General features: G+C 41.2%; 1 protein-coding gene across 2 annotated transcripts; it reads right to left on the bottom strand.

Moving 5' to 3' along the window:
- Positions 1 to 3230: 3230 nt before the first annotated feature.
- nr2f6a (nuclear receptor subfamily 2, group F, member 6a) lies at positions 3231 to 20302 on the bottom strand. 2 transcript variants are annotated; one of them, XM_038271263.1, is made up of 5 exons: positions 19872 to 20302; positions 14144 to 14238; positions 7460 to 7791; positions 7136 to 7382; positions 3231 to 4424 (listed from the first exon to the last, which is right to left on the bottom strand). In XM_038271263.1, exons 1-5 carry the CDS (start codon positions 20138 to 20140, stop codon positions 4150 to 4152), a joined length of 1218 nt encoding a protein of 405 aa, XP_038127191.1. In that variant the 5' UTR covers positions 20141 to 20302; the 3' UTR covers positions 3231 to 4149. The 2 variants fall into 2 exon arrangements, with proteins under 2 accessions (XP_038127191.1, XP_038127190.1); XM_038271262.1 differs by having other exon boundaries at positions 7460 to 7794.
- Positions 20303 to 20580: the final 278 nt, after the last annotated feature.

The following is a 20580-nucleotide window of genomic DNA, read 5'->3' on the forward strand; positions in this document are numbered from 1 at the left end:
TAAACTGATCTGTAACTGCAAAGTTGAAAGATGTATTAGTATAAATAAAAATCTGAAGTGTTTTGTGCTTTTAATTTTCTCTTTACTCTGACACTCCTGAATAAATCCCCAGTGCAGCCAAAGTAACCTGACTCCACCAGATGGATTTGCTCCGCATATCCATCTGGAAACCTTCCGTTGAAGTAATTTTGGGAAGAGGCGAAAATACTGGTTAGCTGATTGGCCTATGTTGGTGATAGACGGGCCAAATAAACCAATCAGATCAACGAAGCATATGACGTACTAACAGAGCGACGACGAAGAGGAGCCAATTGATAGATCAAACTCTTGCCGAAACCAGTCGGGAGAAGAGCAAAAAGAGTATTTCAGTGAAGAAATACTCTGTAATTCCCATAAAACTTGCTCGATAGCCACGCTAACGCTAGTTTCATCGGCTGAAGCCGCCATGTTCTTTAAACTGAACTGTCGCGCTTCTCGTTGCGTCACACCTCAACCCGCCTCAAAGCCAATGCTGATTGGACGTTCGTTTGGTGAACGGCTCCAAATTTTCTTCAACGGAGAGTCTCCAGACTGATCTGCGAGTGAAACCTTGAAAGCTCACGAGATCAGGATGGTCTCACGAGGCTACAGCCAAAGAGCATCAGTGTGTGAATTGATGCAGCGGTTCTGTTTCCAGCTTCAGCGTTGATGCAAGCAGAGAAAAAAACAATACTGGAAGGGAACGCTTTGGTGGCGCAGTGGTTAGCGCGTACGACCCATGTACAGAGGCCTTAGTCCTGGATGTGGCCGGGTTCGAATCCGACCTCTCTCTCATATAGCAAAAAAAAGGAATGTGAGCCACCAGTACTGTAAAACCTAAAAAAAACACTCTAAAGTGGGGAACATCTCATAGTTCACCTCATTTAGCCCCAGAAGCAGCCCAAGATTATTAATAAAAACCTGACCAATCCAAACAGGAACCCGCAGCAGCATGTACGCCACCACAATGATTGAAACGTTTTGGTTTGTAACTCGACAAAATTCAAAAAGCTTCTTTTCCATTGTGACTAATAGGTTTGCAGGTTTTAAATTACCAGGAAGCGTTTTTATACATACGACCCTCTGAAACCGATCCGTGCCGAGCTTGTTTTCTTACGGCCGTTTGCTAACGGCGCTAGCATGGCTCCTCGCCTCCTAGTGGCGTTCTACGGTACTACTGCCCTCTAGAGGTAAACAAGCAAATCAACACGGCGGGGTCCGTAACATTCAGGAAGTTTTGTTATCATTATTGTGATATTTGTGAGTTTGGTGAATTTACTTCACAGAGTCGGCGTTTTGGAAGTGGATAGTCTAAAGCCGGGGATACACCGTATGATTTTTTTAGTCGTACGCAGCTGCAGCTCTCACCGTCTCTGCGGTTTCGCCGTACAGTGTGAGATTACAGCTCGACACTGATCCGATCTACCTGCTCACACTGTACGTCTAAAAACCACATCGGACTCAGCTCCGCAGTGGGATTGCGCTACTCGGACTCGTCTATCCAGAAGCCAAACCAGTAGATGAGGAATCTGAAGGTCACTAGAGTGAAACGCGCTACCTTGGATATTTGGCAATTTTGCGCTGAAAGCCCTAAAAAGAAAAGGTGACGACATATTTGGACAAAGAGCAAACGTGGCTACTACGGTCTGTCAGTTTTACAGAAAGAACTCCATTTCATTCATTGCACCCCCGCCATGCTTCTATGTTTTCATCTGAGAGGAAGAAGATTAAGAAGAATCCTTGTTTGCCCACTGAGCGATTTTCCCACGATGGTCAAATGAAAATCAAACATGTTTGAATTTCTCTTGACCTCACGATTCCTGATCAGGATGTGGCTGTGAGAGCGTGATCGTAACCTTGTTACACCCTGTTCACTACACCATCAGTCTGGCCGATCGGAAAATTCTTGAACGACTGCCCAGAAAAGGGCAAAATAAATCGCACAGTTTAAGCCAGGCTTAATCAGGGCTTACAGACGCAGGAAACGACAGAAGCTGAGGTTCATCAAACCGCTAAACGGAATCATCACTGGAAATCGTGCGGCACGGTAGAGAAGCTAGTATTTTTATGAATGTCCGAAATTTCCTGATTACGGAGGATGTCTGTAAGGAGATCACGTGGTCCGCCCATACGATTATTGTTATCTGAGAACAGAGCCAGAACTGAACCGCGCTGAGCCCTACTGATGAACTAGCACCAGTTAAGCGCAACTTGGTTGTGTCCAGTTCAGTTTTGTTTACCATTTACACTCAGCAGTTACCTTGGTTACCGTGCTGGGACCGATCTCGGCACGGTTTCATAAGGGTAGCGTATATGGGGCTATTGATTGGGGGAAATTCACTTTACCAGGGCTTCATGTTCTTATGGAGAGAATTTAGTTACAGAGTTGATAGAAAACTCAACATTTTCTAATTTTTATAGTTTCTTTTTTCAAAGTTATCTTTCTTATAAGATTAGGTTTTTCTTTTTATCACATGCTCTTCACCTCAGGAGGTTTTCCTTTAGAGTGAGGAGTGCATTTCTATTGGTCTGTTGGACGTTAGCAGCAACATTTTTACTGGTGAAGAACGAGTGTTTGAACTGGGCTTAAAGTTAGGCCCCGTCCACACGAAGTCAAAACGAATACAAAACGCTAATATTTTCCAGAACATTTGTCGTAAAGACGGAGACGTAAAATAAATGTGAGCGTCCACACGAATGCATGAAAACGCTGCAAAATGTATGCCAGGCCTATAAGTGGCGCTGTGGTGCCAAAGCAAAAATAGGCGACGAAATGTTGGGCATGCGCACTAATATTTATACACGGTTGCTCTGCGGGTCAATTTTTGTGGTTCAGTCAAATTCAGGTGCTGAACTATGTGGTCGATATTGCTCTGTTCTTCCTGGAGATATTCCAGAAGAAGAAGATTCTGTTGTAAGCCCGACAGCAGGGTGAGTAGCATGAGCAGCAACCATTCAACACAGTACGGCGCCATTGTTGTTGTGATACTGTGTCGCGCATGCGTGTTTAGAGGCGACGCTATGACGCATGCGTGTAAGAAAAAAAATGCGGTTAGAGCTTAAAGATGGAGACGCGAAAACTGCGTTTCAAAATCTTCCCACTCTGAAGGCTTAATAAAAAAAAAGATTGTTTACAGACCCCCGAAACGCCGGCTTCGAATGGATGAGAGGCTGGTTTGGTGAAAAATTTGTGCGTTTAGGCCAGGGTTTGACTTCGTGTGGACGGGGCCTTAGTCACCACTGGGTAAAACCAATCCCAGGGCGTTAGTGAGAAACAGGCTTAAGGGTGTGAACACTTTTGCAAGGCACCTTAAGAAGGAACATGATCTTGAATTTTACCGGTCAAATCTTAAACCGGCTCTATTTTAATCTTTTTTTTTTAGGTTTAAAAAAAAAAAAAAAAAAGTATAAAAATCCAAATTCAATGTTTACATCTTTTTAAAAGAAAGAAAAACAAAAAAAGGTTTATCCAACAAAAGCAGAGTTAACCATACAGAGATTCAAAACTCACCATTAGAAAAAAATTGAAATAAAAAAAAAAGTACAGATAGAAGAGGATGAGCTCGTTAGCCTGTGGAGCTCGACTTTATCGTCCGTTTAAACAAAGCAGTTTGTGAAAAAGAAGGCGGTTTCTGGTGAACAAATCTTACAGGAGGTTCATGGTAAGGAAATATCGCACTAAAGCATTCTGATGTCTGATGAGGTATTAGTCTGTTTCCACTAGAGTCACTCCTCTGATGCAGCTCCTTTCTTTTCTTCATTTAGTTTAACAATCTGAAGATGACAAACGTTGGTCTCATTTCCTCTGGTTCCAGTGGGACGGCGTGGAGCGACAGCGGCTCCGCCGCAGCAGGGCGCCGCCGCCCCTCCACCTGAGGCGGAGTTTAGTCAGCATAACCAGCAGGCCGGGGCGTCCAAACTGCTTTCTGGCACCAGAGACAGCGGATTGGCGATGAGGCGGCGCCAGCCTGTTTCATGGCGGGGGGGGGGGGTTATGGAATGACGGCCAGCTGGCGCTGCGACTTGACAACCACGCAGATGGGCAACGATGAGATCAGGAGGTTTCCTGTGGGTCTTTGTCGTCACTAATCCCAGACGGAGACCCCCCCCCCCCCCCCCCCCGTCATGGAGCTACTGTCCCGGGACGTACGGCCAGCTGATGGAGCTTCCGGAGAGCTGCATGTCTCGGATCAGCGTCTCTATGGGGGTCTTTCCGACCAGGCGCATGAAAAAGAGCTGGGAGATGAGGTTGGCGGGGACGGCGCGCAGGGCGGGCAGACGCAGCAGCAGGCGGCCGAAGCGCTGCGGCTGACTCGGGTACTGCATCCGCTCGTACTCCGTCAGAGCCACCTGGGCCTTCTCCTGCAGGGACTCCACGTGGACCGGGTCCGTCAGGCCGCAGGCATCTGCAGGAGGAAGAGGAGGAGGCGGTTATTAAACAGCGTGGGAAGGTTACATAAAGAGTCGTGATGAGCTGAGAGAAACAAGAAAACAGCCAAATCTTTCAACTATTACATCTTTTATGGTTTCCAGGTCAGGAAAACTTAAAATCTGCTCAATGACCAGAGCAGTACTGCAGTCTGAACAACAGATGGCGCTGCAGCAGATCACAGCAATCAATTATTGCTTTTTATATGTTGCTGTGAGCAACATGAACTGTAGAACTGATGTGGTCCAAAATGAAATCAAAAAGTTGCTTAAAATTTCATTCGGCTTTTTAATAAGCTTGACCCTTTAAAGGGCAACTTACCGTTTTTGATCACTTGCCCCTTAAAAATGAAGCATAAGATCTATATCCAGACATTCAGCAACAATACTGCTACATGTCTGTACATCTTATTTTGGTATTTGACCAATAAAATGAGCACATGAATGATATATTACCTACTGGAAATTAATTTGGAAAAAAAAAACGTAAAAAGCTAATTGAAAAGCAAAGTTAAAAAGTTAATAAGACCAGTTAATAGTTATATTTAGGTTTATGAACTATGAAATGTAATTGCCAATATCAACATTAATGCCTCTAAGGTTATATCGTACCTAAAAAAAAATTGTTTTTTTTACTCTCAGTGTTTTTCTTATAGAAATTCAGGCTGTTCTCTTCTTTCTACTTGCAAAGCAACTTCAGAAAATTAAAAACAATCCACTGGACTTAGTTTCCAACTTTAAAGACGTTTTGCTTCCCATCCAGGAAGCTTTTCTAAATCAAAGTGTCAGGAATAGCGTTGAGTTTGAGGTTTTATACAGTAACCCAACAAAACCTTATTTTGAAAACATGCAAATTGGGAAAAAACGAAGCGGTCCGGCGATGTGGAATGGCGGTCGTTTGGCTTCTTTTGTTGCCCCATATCTGTCTAGATCATTTCAAGATACCCATCCATTTGGAATGGCTGCTGCTGTACATAAGACCGACTCATAAGATCGATTTTAAATTATCACTATCACTAACTTTCTAAAATGAAAGAAATTGAGGCCCTATTACTAAGGATACAAAGGCTGTGAAGCCCACGACTCCTCCTCTTTAGACTATCAAACAAACTTAAAACAAACAGAACACGCCCACCAGCTGTTGCAGTTTTTCCTCCAAATTACCAACAAGGAAAAAAGGAAGCCGCATTTTATTGCGTCCCTAAAGAAGGTGATAATGGTGGCTGCGATGAAGAAACAGAGCTGGCAACCAACCACAAAAAGGAGAATCTTGTTAGTCCCAATCTGCAGGTTTACTAGTGGTTCCTAGAATTTCTAAAAGTAGAATGGGAGGCAGATCTTTTAGTTCTCAGGCTCCTCTCCTGTGGAACCAACTACCAGTTTTAGTCCGTGAGGCAGACACCCTGTCTACTTTTAAGGCTAGGCTTAAAACTTTCCTTTTTGATAAAGCTTCTAGTTAGAGTGGCTCAGGTTATCCTGATCTATCTCTATAGTTCTGCTGCTATAGGCTTAGACTGCTGGAGGACATAGGGACCCCTTTTTCATCATTCTGCTTCATTCTATCTCTATTCTCCCACTCTGCAGAATCTGTTAGTTCAATCTCTAGCGTTCTGCTCTCTCTGCTTTTTCTCATAGTAGCTTCATCTGGTCTGTTCCTGTTTGGCTGTGACTCCATCCTGGAGAGAAATATCAGCTGTGCTGCTGCCATCAACACCTTTGTTTCTAGATGATGGAGATCGGCCTGTTTTCCAGTGTAGTCCTGTTTCTCTGACTGTGACTAACTGGATGTGCTCTCTTCATCCTTTTACAGCTTCTTTTTGTATCTATGCTTCTTTTTCTATGTCTGCTTCTGTCTCCTTGAACCCCAGTGGGCCTCAGCAGATGGCCGCTCACACTGAGCCTGGTTCTGCTGGAGGTTTCTTCCTGTTTAAAGGGAGTTTTTCCTCTCCACTGTCGCTACAAGCATGCTTAGTGTGAGGGATTGTATTGGAGGCAATGGGTCGATGCAATCAGCTGGTTTTCCTTAGATAGAAAACTTTGAATCAATCATACTGGATCATCTGGTTAAACTGGAAAATGCCTTGAGATGACATGTGTTGTGAAATGGCAAAATAGAAATAAATGAATTTAACTGAATTAGTTTTGAAGCTCAAATCGTTGTTTTTTTCATTTAGACAAATGTGGAAATGGAAATTTGACACTAGTCAAAAACATGTGACTAATCATAGCGTATTATAGGCCTGGAGGTCTTTATGGAAGAGGATTAGGGCCAGTGGGGAATTAAAAAAAAGTTAACTGATTTTAAAATTTTTTGTTTAGTATGGGGAAAAAAGTCAGAATTCTGAGAAATTTGACTTTAATTTTATTTCAGTTTCAGTCTGACTTTTTTATTGTCAGAATTCTGAGAAAAAAGTCAGAATTCTGACTTCTTTTCTCAGAATTCTGACTTTAATGTCTGTGATCTCAGAATTCTGACTTTAATCTCAGAATTCTGAGAAAAAAAGACAGAATTTTGACTTTTTTCCCATGTTAAACTGAAATAAAATGTAAAAATCCGTTAATTTTTTTTCAGTGGCCCTAATCCTCTTCCGTAGGTCTTATATGAAAGTCTGTGTCTTGCTGAAAGAAAATCTAAGATGAGGAAAAGGCGTCTTTCAGATCTACTTCACAGTGATCGAGCGACAGTCACCTGGTGAGAACAGCGCAATGGCCTTGAGGCAGCTGTACTCGGCGGAGTCCACCTGCAGCCTCATCAGCTTTTCCACCTGGTCCTGGAACATCCTCACCTGGTCCATGAAGGACACCACGCGCTCCGCCGACATGGGCGAGGAGTGGAAGCCTGCGGCGGCCATCAGGGGCGCCATGTGGAGCGGCAGGGAGGATTGAGCCGCGTTGAGGATGAAAAGCTCGCTCCAGCTCAGCCTCAGCAGCGCCACCTGTGAAGCGGAGGGAAAGGTCAGCTCTTATCCCTTGTTCTGGTTTAAATGAGTTGAGATTGACCGATTGATCCGACCTGGTCTGAAACCGGCAGCTCGGGGAAATAAGGGATGTTCCTGGCCCACTCCACGGTGCTGAAGAGCAACCGCGCCGCCAGCTCGCAGATGTTGTCTATCCCCATGGCGCCGTCCGGCCCGGCCTGCTGGTTGTACTGGTGTCCGTATCGGCTGTTGGGGTACGGCTCGGCTCGCAGCAGCTGGGATATGAGCTCCGACACCGGCTGACCCCCGCTGCCCCCACCGCCGTTGTTGTTATTGTAGAACTCGCCGCTTCCGATGCCGCTGGCGCCACCTATGGGCGTGATGGAAGGACTGAGGCTCGGCTGAGGTGGGATTCGCCCGCGTTGAACTGCTGTAGTTAGGTTGGGGGACAGAGGGGGGTGACGGGGAGGGGAAAAGGGGGGGTGAAACAGGAAGCAGGATATGGGGAAGTTAAGAGAAGAAACAAAATGTTAAGAAACGTTTCAGTCTAAAAGAATTAGAGAGAATTAACTGCTCCTTACGACCATTTATACACCATGCTACCATGGTTCCTCGCCTCCTAGTGGAGATCTACGGTACTACTGCTCTGTAGAGCAGCGGCCTGCAACGTTTTCCAGGCCAAGGACCCCAAACTGATGGTTAGATGGAGCGGGGACCTAATTATATATATTGTATGAAATAGTGTTTGATCAAACTGGTCCTATAGTCCCTCTATTACAGATGGAGTAATGTAACTAAAGTAATCCCTCCCTGGGATTATTAAAGTATTTCTGATTCCTGGTTGATGGGACAGGTGTTGTGAATGAAACGGTGCCCAGCTTGAAAGAGCTCCTGTGTGTCTCTGAATGTGAGCATTGATGACTGAAAGACATCTTCTGCCTCCATTTATCTGTTTACTACAGTCTGTTCAATTCATGTTAATGTGGATTTAAAGATATTTCTATTAGAGGAAAAAAATACAGGGAGCAGTATATATATATATATATATATATATATATATATATATATATATATATAAAAAGGCTAATCAATTAAAACTTTTGCGACCCCCATGCAGTACCTCCATGGATCCCCTAGGGGTCACAGACCCCCTGTGGAAGACCTCCGCTCTAGATGTAAACAAGCAAACCAACATGGCGGCGTCTGTAACATTCAGGAAGTTATATTTTGTTATCATTGTGATATTTTATTGTTTGCGGAGAGTCGGGCGAAGAAGGCAGCCTTTGGTGAATTTACTTGACAGAGTCGGCTTTTGGGAAATAGATACGACAAACGATAGTCTAATTAGGGCTTAGAGACAAAGGTAACGATTCAGGAAGAAACCATTCATCACACTGCTGAGCAGAATCAAACCTTGAAATTGTGTTACACCGTAGGGAAGCTAGTATTTTTATTCATCCATATACAGTCCTTATTCTTCTTCCGTTTTGTGGCCGTTGTCGAGCAATTTACTGATGTACATTACCGCCTAATACAGGAAGCTGACTGTAAGGAGATGACTCAGTCTGCTTAGGCGCAGAGAACTGCGCCACAACTGAACGGCGCTGAGCCCTACTGATGAACCAGCACCATGTTAGGGCGGTTCGGCTGCGTCTGGCGCGGTCCGGTTCAGTTGTGCGTGCTATTTACACTAAACAGTTATATCGGTTAGCGTGCTCAGACCGATCACTGGGAACCCATTCCAGCTCTGGGTAAAAGCAGAGAGGAAATAAATCTTATATTAAAACAAAAGTAACAGTTTTTGGAACAAATGAGCGTTTAAAAGTTAGCACACAGCTCCAGCTAATCCAGACTAAACATTCAGAGGCTCTTAAAGATGGGAACAAAGTCGACTTATCACCTACAGAACATCTCAAGGATTAAACGGATTGATGTCTCAGCAGGACATTGAAAAACGATCTGTAGTAGAATCGATCACTGCAGCGGCGTCTTCACAGGTCGGCCTAAAAAGCAGGTCCGACAGCTACAGCTGATCCAGCTGCCCGCATCCTCACTAGAACTAAGAACAGCGAGAACATCAGCCCAGTTCTGAAGTCGGTCCTCTGGCTTCCTGTATCTCAGAGAATAGACTTTAAAATCCTTTTGTTAGTCTGGAAATCACTGAACATCTTAACGAAAAAAATACATACTTATTGTCAGTGGATCAACAGGCAGACCACTCAGGTCTACTGTTTCTAATCTACTCTGCAGAACCAAACATTAAGAAGCAGCTTTTTGTTCTTATGCGTTCTTATACTAATCTGGAATAAAATCCTAGAAAACTGGAAAAGTGCTGAAACCTTAAAATGCTTTAAATCCAAAACAACTTTGACTGACCTATGAAACCACTGCAAGTTTTCAGTGAAACTTTCTTACCCAGGGCTCAATGTTAACCATCAACCAATCTCCCCGGGCAAGTAGTTTTTATTGTCAGGAGAGTACAAATTTCATTGCATTTGGCCGCCGGTCGAGTACAATGATCGCAAAACAAAATTATTTATCACTCAAAATTACTTTAAAACCACCGACATTTGATGAAAACGACCCAGAAGCGTTGCCGGCGCCATTTTTGTTGTTTTTTCACACATTCGCGCGTGATTTGAAAAAGCTGCACGATTTTCTGACAGATGGTGTGATTTTTGTCTGGGAATTGCTGCGAATCAGACACATTTTTTCAACTTGGTAGGCTAAAAAACAACAACAAGGCTATTTCACCCACCACCCAGATAACCCTAGGTTAAAAATTATCGATCAGGGATTAGGGAAATTAACATAATTGTATGCCATGCGCAGAGTAAATATGGCTATTATATGGCAGTCTTCTGTACAGTGATGCAGGTCATACATTAAAAATGTTCATTAAGTTTTTTTCTCTCAGATATTGGAGAGGTGCATTTAAATGTTATAGAGCAAAACATGTTAGATTGGTGACCTGTTATGTTATTATTATTGTCTTGTTGCTGCATTTATTTTGTCAGGGAAAACTAATCCTGAGTCAGTTAAAAGTCAGGGAATTCTGAAATGATGTCAGACTGTGGAAACCCTGAATAAAATAACCATCTATAATGATTCTCTAGAAAAGTCACATTATATTAATAGTGTTATCTTCTATAAACATACCGTGACTCTAAAATAAAAGTTATTCATTTGTGACATTGACTTCTGTCTTGTGATTTATCTTAACCTGTTTTTTTTTAGATTTTTAACATTACAATTTATATTTTTCCAAGCACACAACAGTTTAAAGCAAAGTAGTTTAGTTTTGAAAGTAGTTTAGTAGTTTAGTTTGAAAAGAATGTGCAGGAAGGATTGAAAAGCATGTTAACACGGTAATGTAGGCTTGAGTTCATTATCTGACGCATGCAGATACACACCAGGAACCTGGAAACTTAAAAAATACTGAATTACAAAAAACATTTAAAAAACAAACATGTTTCATTGATATATATATACAAAAATTAATATTAGGAACTATATTTATCAAGCATTATACTGGGCAAGTAAAAATTGTTTCTGGGCAAATGAAATGTGAAAGTGGGCAAGTGGTAAAAATCCATTACGTCAACCGCTGTTACCTATTATATCTTTCTTTTAATATAATCATCTTATTTTAAACATTCATTATTAATTATCTGTTGTCTTTAACCAATATACGTTTTTCCTCATACGTCACTCTGAATCATCTTGCCACTAAAATATGCATTATGAATAAACCTACTTGCCTCTTAAGAGATTCAGGGTTCCTACAGCATAAGGCGAGTTAAATTCAAGACTTTTTAAGGACCTGCAGGAACCCTGAGATTGGTCCGATTAAGTCAATCAATGTGTGTCGATGCATATTTAGTCTTATTTACAAGTTACATCAACATTGTTAAAAAACAAAAGCAAAAATGCAAGTATTTAGATTTTCCCTCTGAGCCTGAAAGCTGTTTGTTTCAGAAAAACTGCATTTACTCTGCCATGCAGCGAGCGGCGGCGGTGGATTCCAGCCCTGTTTGTTCATGTGGTGAGCTTATGCAAGCACGAGCTCATCTAGAATCCTAAACAGGAACGCTGCAGAGAAGCCAACCCCTGACCTCTCGATGGAGGGGGTGCAGCAAGGAGAATTTTTCCACAGGGAGCTGTAATGCGTCTCGTTAGGACGCTTTATGGTCTGTGATTAAGACAGAAGGAAGTGACTAAAAACAGAGCGAGAGGCGCAGTACGATGGGAGTGAGCGGACATATTGATCTTAAAGCTGCTCTAAAACTTGCATTTTAAGTGATAAAAAACTAATCATTTCCTAAAGAAAAACAAAAGGCTAAAGTGGAAAACCAGTGTGTGGATAAATAGATGGCTGCTTCCACCTGAAAGCAGGCGCCGGGGGACTCCTCGTTTCAGCCAATTGTTTGGTGAATCATCAGGGAGACCATATTTACAGAATTTTGTTCTATAATTGTTTTCAGGCAAAAACATGTTTTGTAAATTCAATCTCTAACGTTCTGCTCTCTCTGCTTTTTCTCATAGTAGCTTCATCTGGTCTGTTCCTGTTTGGCTGTGACTCCATCCTGGAGAGAAATATCAGCTGTGCTGCTGCCATCAACACCTTTGTTTCTAGATGTTGGAGCTTGGCCTGTTTTCCAGTGTAGTCCTGTTTCTCTGACTGTGACTAACTGGATGTGCTCTCTTCATCCTCTGACATGGGATCTGGCTCGGAGCTCGTCTGCCTGACTGTGTGTTTCCTGGACGGGGCCGCCTGTGGAGCTGGTTGACAGTTGCCTTTAGTATCTATGCTTCTTTTTCTATGTCTGCTTCTGTCTCCTTGAACCCCAGTGGGCCTCAGCAGATGGCCGCTCACACTGAGCCTGGTTCTGCTGGAGGTTTCTTCCTGTTCAAAGGGAGTTTTTCCTCTGCACTGTCGCTACAAGCATGCTTAGTGTGAGGGATTGCTGAAGAGTCAAAGAGTCGATGCAATCAGCTGGTTTTCCTTAGATAATGATCTGGTTGAATTTCTTGAGATGTCATCTGTAGTGAATTGGCGCTACAGAAATAAACTGAATTGAATTAAATGGATCTCGGAACAAAAAGTTGTAAAGCATAAAAAAAATCCTTGATGAAAAAAAAGTTTAAGAGCAAATTTGATGTTTTCTCACATTTTTTTAAATACTTCTAATTTTATATTTTTCAATATTATAAAATAGCCTTTTTATTTGATCCTTTAGAACTAAAACATCGTTTGATGAGCAGAGTGATACCTCAGTTGTTCAGCGTTGATGCATCAATAAGCCTGTGGCCTATTTTTCTTAATTTTCTTTGGGTCGGAAGCTCCTGCACCTGCGCCTTCACATTAAATAGGCCTCACCAAACAAAGTTTTATATTCAAGATGTTTTTTTCTCTATACTCAGAAGAGAACGGCATCCTGCTCTAATCGAACACCAGTGGCAACTACAGCTAAGGTGATAAAGACAAAAACAACTAAAAAAATATCAAGTAGGAGATTAAAATATGAGAAAGAGCAAAAGAGTGGTGCAGTTCTACATCTCGGCCTCATGTGGCAGTACCATTAGAGAACTCCTTAAAGCCGGGCATACACTGTACGATTAGTTCAATCGTTGCACGCAGCTACAGCCCGTGCTTCTGTTTTTCGTCTGAGAGGAAGAGCGATTTGCCCGCGACAACCTTATGACGGCCGACTGAATTTCAAACAAGTTTGCTTTTCTCCTGACTTCCCGATTCCTTAAGGCCTCTAATTAAAAAAACAAAAAAAAGAAAATTATTTGAAAAAATCAAATGTATGAAAACATTAGTTACCCTTAAAGTCTGTTTTTTTTAATAGATTTGTTTCATTTGAAAATTTACTCCGAAGTTTTTAACATTGTTTTGTTATTTATAGGGTCACACGCTACCGTATTTTGCGGAGTATAGATAGCATCCAACTATAAGCCACGCCCACAAATAAATAAATAATGGAAATGTACAAGCCACTGGTATCTACTGAACTGTCTCCCACCAAACCTGTAGGGGGAGCTCCTGGATATAGCTCCTGAAGGAGGGACGAAGAAGGAGGCTAGCTCCCGTTAGCTTGTTAGCTCACAGCAGTAAGAGCTTCTACTGAAAGATGGGGCTTCATCAGCTCTTTATTTCAGGAATTTAGCACAGTCCCTTCATTGGTTCGGCAGCTTTAATGCAGCAAATAAATGTCAAAATGTCTGAATTCGTGACAATTGTTTTTCGTTGTGCCGCTGCTAGCATGTTGTTGTGCCAATTGAAAATTAGCCCCTTATTCTTTTATTTCCCAAACTGACTTTCCCCTCTGGTAGTTTGGTAAAAATCCACAGAAAAGCTGCAGCTTCTTATAAGCCGTATGGTTCAAAGCGTGGGAAAAAAAGTAGGGCTTATAGTCTGGATAATACGGTAAATGAAATATCTGGGAACTCCAAAAGCAGAGACTTTTGTTCTTTTAAAAGGTAAAAAGTGACTAAAACTGATAATAAATTAGAATAAAGTTATAATATGAGCACAGTTTAAAATTTGTAATTTAAATTAAGAAATGTGATTGTTGTATTTAGACAGCTGCAACCAGACATTTTAGAAGTTTGTGCAGAAGTTCATATTGTTTTTTTTGTCCTTGTAGAATAAAGCTTATCAACATAACATTCAATCTCCAGAATAGAGAAAACAGCTTTTCTGATACGAAAACTAGACTTCTTTCAGAGATCAGAACTGGTGGGATTTACCCAGCGGTTCCTGGAGGAGTTACCTTCTTTTCTCATGCCGACGCGGAAACATTTCTTCAGGCGGCAGTACTGGCACTGGTTCCTGTGGTGCTGGTCGATCTGACACTCCCTGTTGGACCTGTTAGAAACACCAGAATAAAGACCATTACATGTGGATCCTCGGATGGGAGGGATGTACAAAGGATCATTTGGACACCAAAGCTTTTCCCGTCAGCAGGCCTTTTTTCTGGCTTCCATTAAAGACAAATATTTCTGTTAGATAAAATGTGAGGGATGGAAACATTAAGCTAAAGCTGCATGTTGTAGAGCAGCAGTGTGTAGCACAATACAGATACGGATAGTAAAATCACTTTTATTTGAAATAATCAGGGATGCATTATACATTTTTTCTACTATATGGATGCAGAATAAGAAACAGACTAGGGATGCACGATATTGGGATTTTGGCCGATATCCGATATGCCGATATTTTAAAACTCATGTAGCCGATAACCGATATCGATACCGATGTTAAAGCTGGACAAAAATAAGTAGTCATTGAAAATAGCAGTTTTGTTATCCATTTCTGACACTTTGAAAAATAATATACTCAAATATATTTTCATATGCTGATATCAAATTGATTTTTAAAAACGCGGTATCGATCTATTTTACTTTCAAAATCTCGTGAAATTTCATCGTTCTGTTACAAACTCTCGTGATATTTTGCAAATTCTCGTGAGATTTTGTTAGTAAAATAGATCGATACCCCGTCAATATATCAACATATAAAAATATGGCAAAATTTTGTGAATTTTCGGGGGATTTCGTAGCATAACGATGACATATAGCAATATTTCATTAGTAAAAGAGATTGATATGGTGTTTTTAAATGGCAATATATCAGCATATGAAGATATTGTGATATTTTAATGTATCAATATTTTTTCCCTCGTCTTTAGAAGTTTTTAAGTCTGTAAAAAAGAAGTTTTTGAGGAAGAAGAAGAAGTATTTTTTTTTTTTACTTTAGAAACTCAGAAGCTGATCAAATATCGGGTTAAATATCGGTGGGGTGGCCGATGTCCGATATTCAGTTTTAAGGCCGATACCGATAGGGGGCCGATTATATGGTGCATCCCTAAAACAGACCACAGTTCTGAACTACTGCTTTAGTTAAAGACACCAGCAAACCTGCCCACCATTACACAAGAAGCACAAACAATTCTGCGAAAAAAACAAGCAGGAAGTAGATGGAAATAAAACCGTTGTATCGGCCCAGTTTAACCAATGGAACTGATTCTGATGTTAATTTTTTTCATCTTTGACAGTACGAAGTGTTCATTTAAAATAAACTATTAGTTGTTTTTAGCTTCTTTCCACCTCTGTGGGGAGACGTTTCACTAAATACTGGTTTATTCTCCACAGGACACCAATATTGCAGCTTTAAATTATAACTAATAGAATAGATGCGTGTCAGAAAATGCTTTATCCTGTGGTTTTCCCTCAAATGGAGAGGGGGATCAACTGACCCATTTATTATGAACCGGAACTTTAAAGCCGTAGGGAAGCGGCTGTTCCAACCGTTTCTCCTGAATTCTACCAAGTGGTGCTCGACTTTACACGAGTGAATAAAGTGAATCTGATTGGTCGATTATCAAGAGGCCGGGATTGTTGAGGCGCAAGGTTTGCAAGCAAGTTTGGTTGTGGTCGGTTTGTCGGAAGCATCTTGCTGACCGGTTAGCATCTTAGTCTAGCAGGTTCCCAATGGGAAATTCCATTGGGACCAAGTAGCACTAAATTGGTGACTTAGAAACGACGCTGTCAAGGAACGCTATGGACAGCGGAAACATGCAAGAGGAGTAGAGTTAAGGGGTCGGAGGTCGTGGATGAGTCTCCTCCGTCATCCATTTTTTATTTAGAGGAGGAAAGCGGGGTCGAAGATGCTGTGGAAGAGGACGCCAGGGCGGCAGAAGCTTGGTTTGGTGTAGAAGGCTTCCAGCCGTACATGTTTGAGCCCTTGCCTCGCAACGCTGCCAGTTCTGTTAGCTCTACGCCTGCCGAAGACACAGACGTCCATCCCCGTGAACACTGGGACGCAACTCAATGGGAAAGGAAAGGGTTCTGATTTCAACCGTTGCGTATATTAGCTGCGACACATGAATCAAGATGCTATGACCAAAAAAAATTTGATTGACAGGCGACCGTTGATATTTGACTGGCCCAATTTCAGTGTACAAGCAGATGCATAAGTAACTGGCCTGCATAAGATAACGAGAAAAAAACCCCACAGGTTTTAAGACAGGATTTTTTTTTTAGAATAGAAATTTTCACATTTTTCAGACAATATGGTCTGATAAAGAGTACATTTATATACATATTTAAGCCAGAATGATTTGACATTTTAATGTGATTTCCCTACGACTTTAAACAGAAGCAGACCATACCTATCATTTTCTGGAATATAATAGTTCTATGCAGTAGGGGTGTAAATATCAATCGTTTTGTATAGGGATGCACGATATAATCGGCCCCCTATCGGTATCGGCCTTAAAACTGAATATCGGACATCGGCCACCCCACCGATATTTAACCCGATATTTGATCAGCTTCTGAGTTTCTAAAGTCTAAAAAAAAATTAAAAATACTACTTCTTCTTCTTCCTCAAAAACTTCTTTTTTACAGGCTTAAAAACTTCTAAAGACGAGGGAAAAAATATTGATACATTAAAATATGACTATATCTTCATATGCTGATATATTGCCATTTAAAAACACCATATCAATCTCTTTTACTAATGAAAAATGTGGTCTGCATCCCTAGTTTTGTATCGATACATCGATCCAACAGCTGACGATCCGATGCATCGACACGTCCGCAAGAGAATCGATTCATGTTTTTTTTTTCCTCCGGTCTATTTTTATCCATTTGCTCCTGGGCGTAATTCTCCCTCCCGTGCTGCGGTGGCGCTAAACCTATTTTCCCTCCTACCTCGCTTCCTGGTTATACTCTTACAGCAGTGTGTTGCAGTGAGCTTGACACAGACATTTTTAAATTATGGTCAATATTGAAGCGTGGTCTGCGCTACACGCTGTGGGTCTAGATATGGCCGAGGCGGCGAGGAAGTGGGGGCGAGTTTAGTCCGACGACGGAGGGACATGAGGGCCAAAAAGAGCGGAGATCCAGGTGGAAAAAGGGTCCCAGCGTACTCGAGCACCTCACTCTTCTAGCGGGTCAAACTTCACGAGTTGTTTTCCGCAATTTCGGTCATAAAAACAAAACAAGCCGGCCTCCTGTCTGCGGCGCTGTCTGCGGTCAGCTACAATTTGAGAGGAGCAGCGGAGCGTCTGTGGAGGGGGCGGGACGTCTGGAGCCGAGGTATTGCATTGCACTCATTGCACTGATTTTCTGCAGTATTTTTTGATGCAACTTTTCTACTTCTGTTATTTGCTGTTTTCTAAAAAAAAAAAAAAAAAAGCATAACGATATTACAGCTTTCATTGATTTATTTCAAACCTGAAACTTTGTTTAGCCTGTAAGGTGTAAAAAAAAAATTAACCGATTAATCGTATTGCATCGTGGTGTATTCTTGAGTATCAAAAACAATCGAATTGTTGGGTCAGGAAATCGATACTGAATCAAATCGCCATGATGGATGTGATTTACACCCCTACTATGCAGGCTGATATCATCAAATATTAATGTTTTTTGCTGTTAGACCAATTTCTGATATCAATATTGGATCAGGACATTCCTTCTCTGCAGCAGTTCAATCCCTAACCTTTAAGACGATGTGTTTTGAAATGGACTAACAGAAATAAAATTAATTGGTTTACACCAAATAAAACTGTTCATTTTTGTTGAGATGTTTTCTTCTATTGGAAACATGCAGAAAGGCCTTGGCCACCATTAGCCTGAAACCAGCACTTCATGCAAGTCATATTCATTATTAATTCATTATAAAAACGCCCCGCCCTAAACGTAATGTAGCTCCATGGTGGAGTTACTTAGAAATATAGTCTAAAGGTGGCCTACACACTAGGAATCAAAAAAGACATAAGCTAAATTTTTTTCTTTTTTTTTATTGAAAGTCTGTCTATATTACCTATTATTTAATCAGCTGTGACGCATCAGTTGATAATGCTCATTACATGTGTCCTTTAAAGCTAAAACGAAGTAAATTAAAAGCATGATGGACAGATCATATTCACTGACAAAATTCTATTATTATGCTATTGTACATAACTGTAAAAACCTTTTTTTTAATAGCAATATCCACCTGTATAATATATTCGGTACATATCCAGCTGTAAATTTAGTTCATAACACTAGTGATATATATATTATATTCATTATTTATAATAGTATTCATCTCTATACTCATTCAGTAGAAAGATCCATGTCCTGTAATTATGGAACCATTAGTTATCCTGCACTGCTGCTTTTGCACTTCTGGTTAGACCTAAACTGCATTTCGTTGCCTGGTACCTGTACCTGTGTAATGACAATAAAGTTGAATCTAATCTAATTTTTTTTTTTAAATACAAAACAAAGTTGTTTTTGGGGGGTTTTTTTCACGCCTTTTTCATTATTATTGCTCTCAGTAGGTCAGCTTATAGCCAATATCATGATAGAATCTCTATACTTGTTAATGATTAGTTCATTAATATATAATATATATACTCCAATAACCAGTTAATCATGAATGATTTAGATCTAATAGTTAATTCACTCTAAATTGATAAAGACTGAATGTAACTTATTTTTAATAAGCAAATTTTTGATGACATTTAGCAATTTATTTTTTGATATATGCTTTGGATTATTTAACAGGACATTGGATTATGCTATAGTGCATTTTAATCATTTAATTGTATATCTACAATATTATACAAATAAATAAATGTTAAATCCACTTATTTGATTTTATTATTTTGACATATTTTGGTCCACCGTATTAGAGATAATCTGACACATGGGCCGGATGACTTTAACAGGGCTTCAGCTGATAGGTGCATCCACCTGGGATTTATTAAAGAGTTCAGCTGCCATGCCTTCATTTCACCTTAATCTCATACTATACCATCCTTTACATTTGCTATCCAATGTTAAAATTTTGTAATACCCATTAATATTTTGTTAAAATTGAGATCCGTGTAACATGTAATTATTGTATCCTTTTTTTTGTTTTATTATAAGCCTAGCTGCATGTTTCCTGGGCAGGGACGCCTTTTACTGTAGCTTTTTTGTATCTCTGCTTCTTTTTACACATCTGCTTCTGTCTCCTTGAACCCCAGTCGGCCTCAGCAGATGGCCGCTCACTCTGAACCTGGTTCTGCTAGAGGTTTCTTCCTGTTAAAAGAGAGTTATTCCTCCCCACTGTCACTACAGGCATGCTTATTGTGAGGGATTGCATTGGAGTCAATGAGTCGATGCAATCAACTGGTTTTTCTTAGACAGAAAAATTTGAATCAATTTGACTGGATGATCTGGTTGAACTGTAAAGAGCCTTGAGATGACATGTGTTGTGAATTGGCGCTAGAGAAATAAACTGAACTGATACAATTATGGAACAAATTCCACTCCATAAATCTGAATTATTAAGTTTTGTTTTAAATCAGGATAAGGAATTGCGTTTTGTTTAATGAATAAGCTCCGTTAAAATTAGAAATATTACTTTACTTTGCCAAAAAGTTCAACTGAACATACCAAAGAGCAGACTTTTGAGTACAGCAGAGTCAATAACAATACAACTCCCATGATGCATCACGTCACCTGCATGTGTAGCTGAGGTTACGCCTCACGCTCCTCTTGAAGAAGCTCTTGCAGCCCTCGCAGGTAAACACGCCGTAGTGTTTCCCGCTGGACTTGTCCCCGCACACCACGCAGTCCACCACGCAGGCCTTGTCCTCATCCCCGGCTTCCATGTCGCTGCCCCCGGCTTGCGGGGAGCCGTCTTCCTCATCCCCCCGCAGGTAGCCCTTGTCCCCGAGCCCGTTGGTGCCCCCGTTGGGATCTCCCCAGCCCCCACTCACCATGGCCATCGCTTGGTTACCAAATCAGCGCAAAAGAAAAATGAGGCCAGGCAGCCGAGGGTTCTGGATGCGGTCATAAAAGAGCCCAGAGTCCGGACGGTGCTGTGCGTTTGAGTTTAACACCTCTTCAGCTTCCCTTTTATCTTCATTTAGTGACCAAATAAAGCCAAACACGAGCCCAACTAGAAGTGTGGAAAGTGTTCGGGACAAAAAAAAGCAGTTTTAGTAGTAAAAATGGGGCCGTTTAGGCGTAAAAAAAAAAAAAAAAAAAACATAGGCCCCGCCCACTTCACTATGACCTGGAAATAGAGTCAGAAGGGCAACTTTTACTTCAGCATTCCTTTGGACTTCAACGCCAAAAATTCCCCTCACTCGGTTCAGTGTGTCCGTGTTGTCCCGTAAAAAGGAAGAAACACCGCAGACCAACAACCTTTAAGAAGAGAAACAGA

Source organism: Cyprinodon tularosa, unplaced genomic scaffold, assembly GCF_016077235.1.
Source record: "Cyprinodon tularosa strain WSP-4 unplaced genomic scaffold, ASM1607723v1 ctg797, whole genome shotgun sequence".
NCBI lineage: Eukaryota > Metazoa > Chordata > Actinopteri > Cyprinodontiformes > Cyprinodontidae > Cyprinodon > Cyprinodon tularosa.

What these genes read in the sequence shown, in the direction of transcription:
- nr2f6a (XM_038271262.1), bottom strand. Translation starts at nt 20,140, where the DNA reads ATGGCCATGGTGAGTGGGGGCTGGGGAGATCCCAACGGGGGCACCAAC. An exon ending in AACCTCAGCTACACATGCAG is followed by an intron (nt 14,239 to 19,871) that starts GTGACGTGATGC and finishes TGTTTCTAACAG; the next exon opens with GTCCAACAGGGAGTGTCAGA. An exon ending in CATTGCGCTGTTCTCACCAG is followed by an intron (nt 4,425 to 7,135) that starts GTGACTGTCGCT and finishes TTCCTCCTGCAG; the next exon opens with ATGCCTGCGGCCTGACGGAC.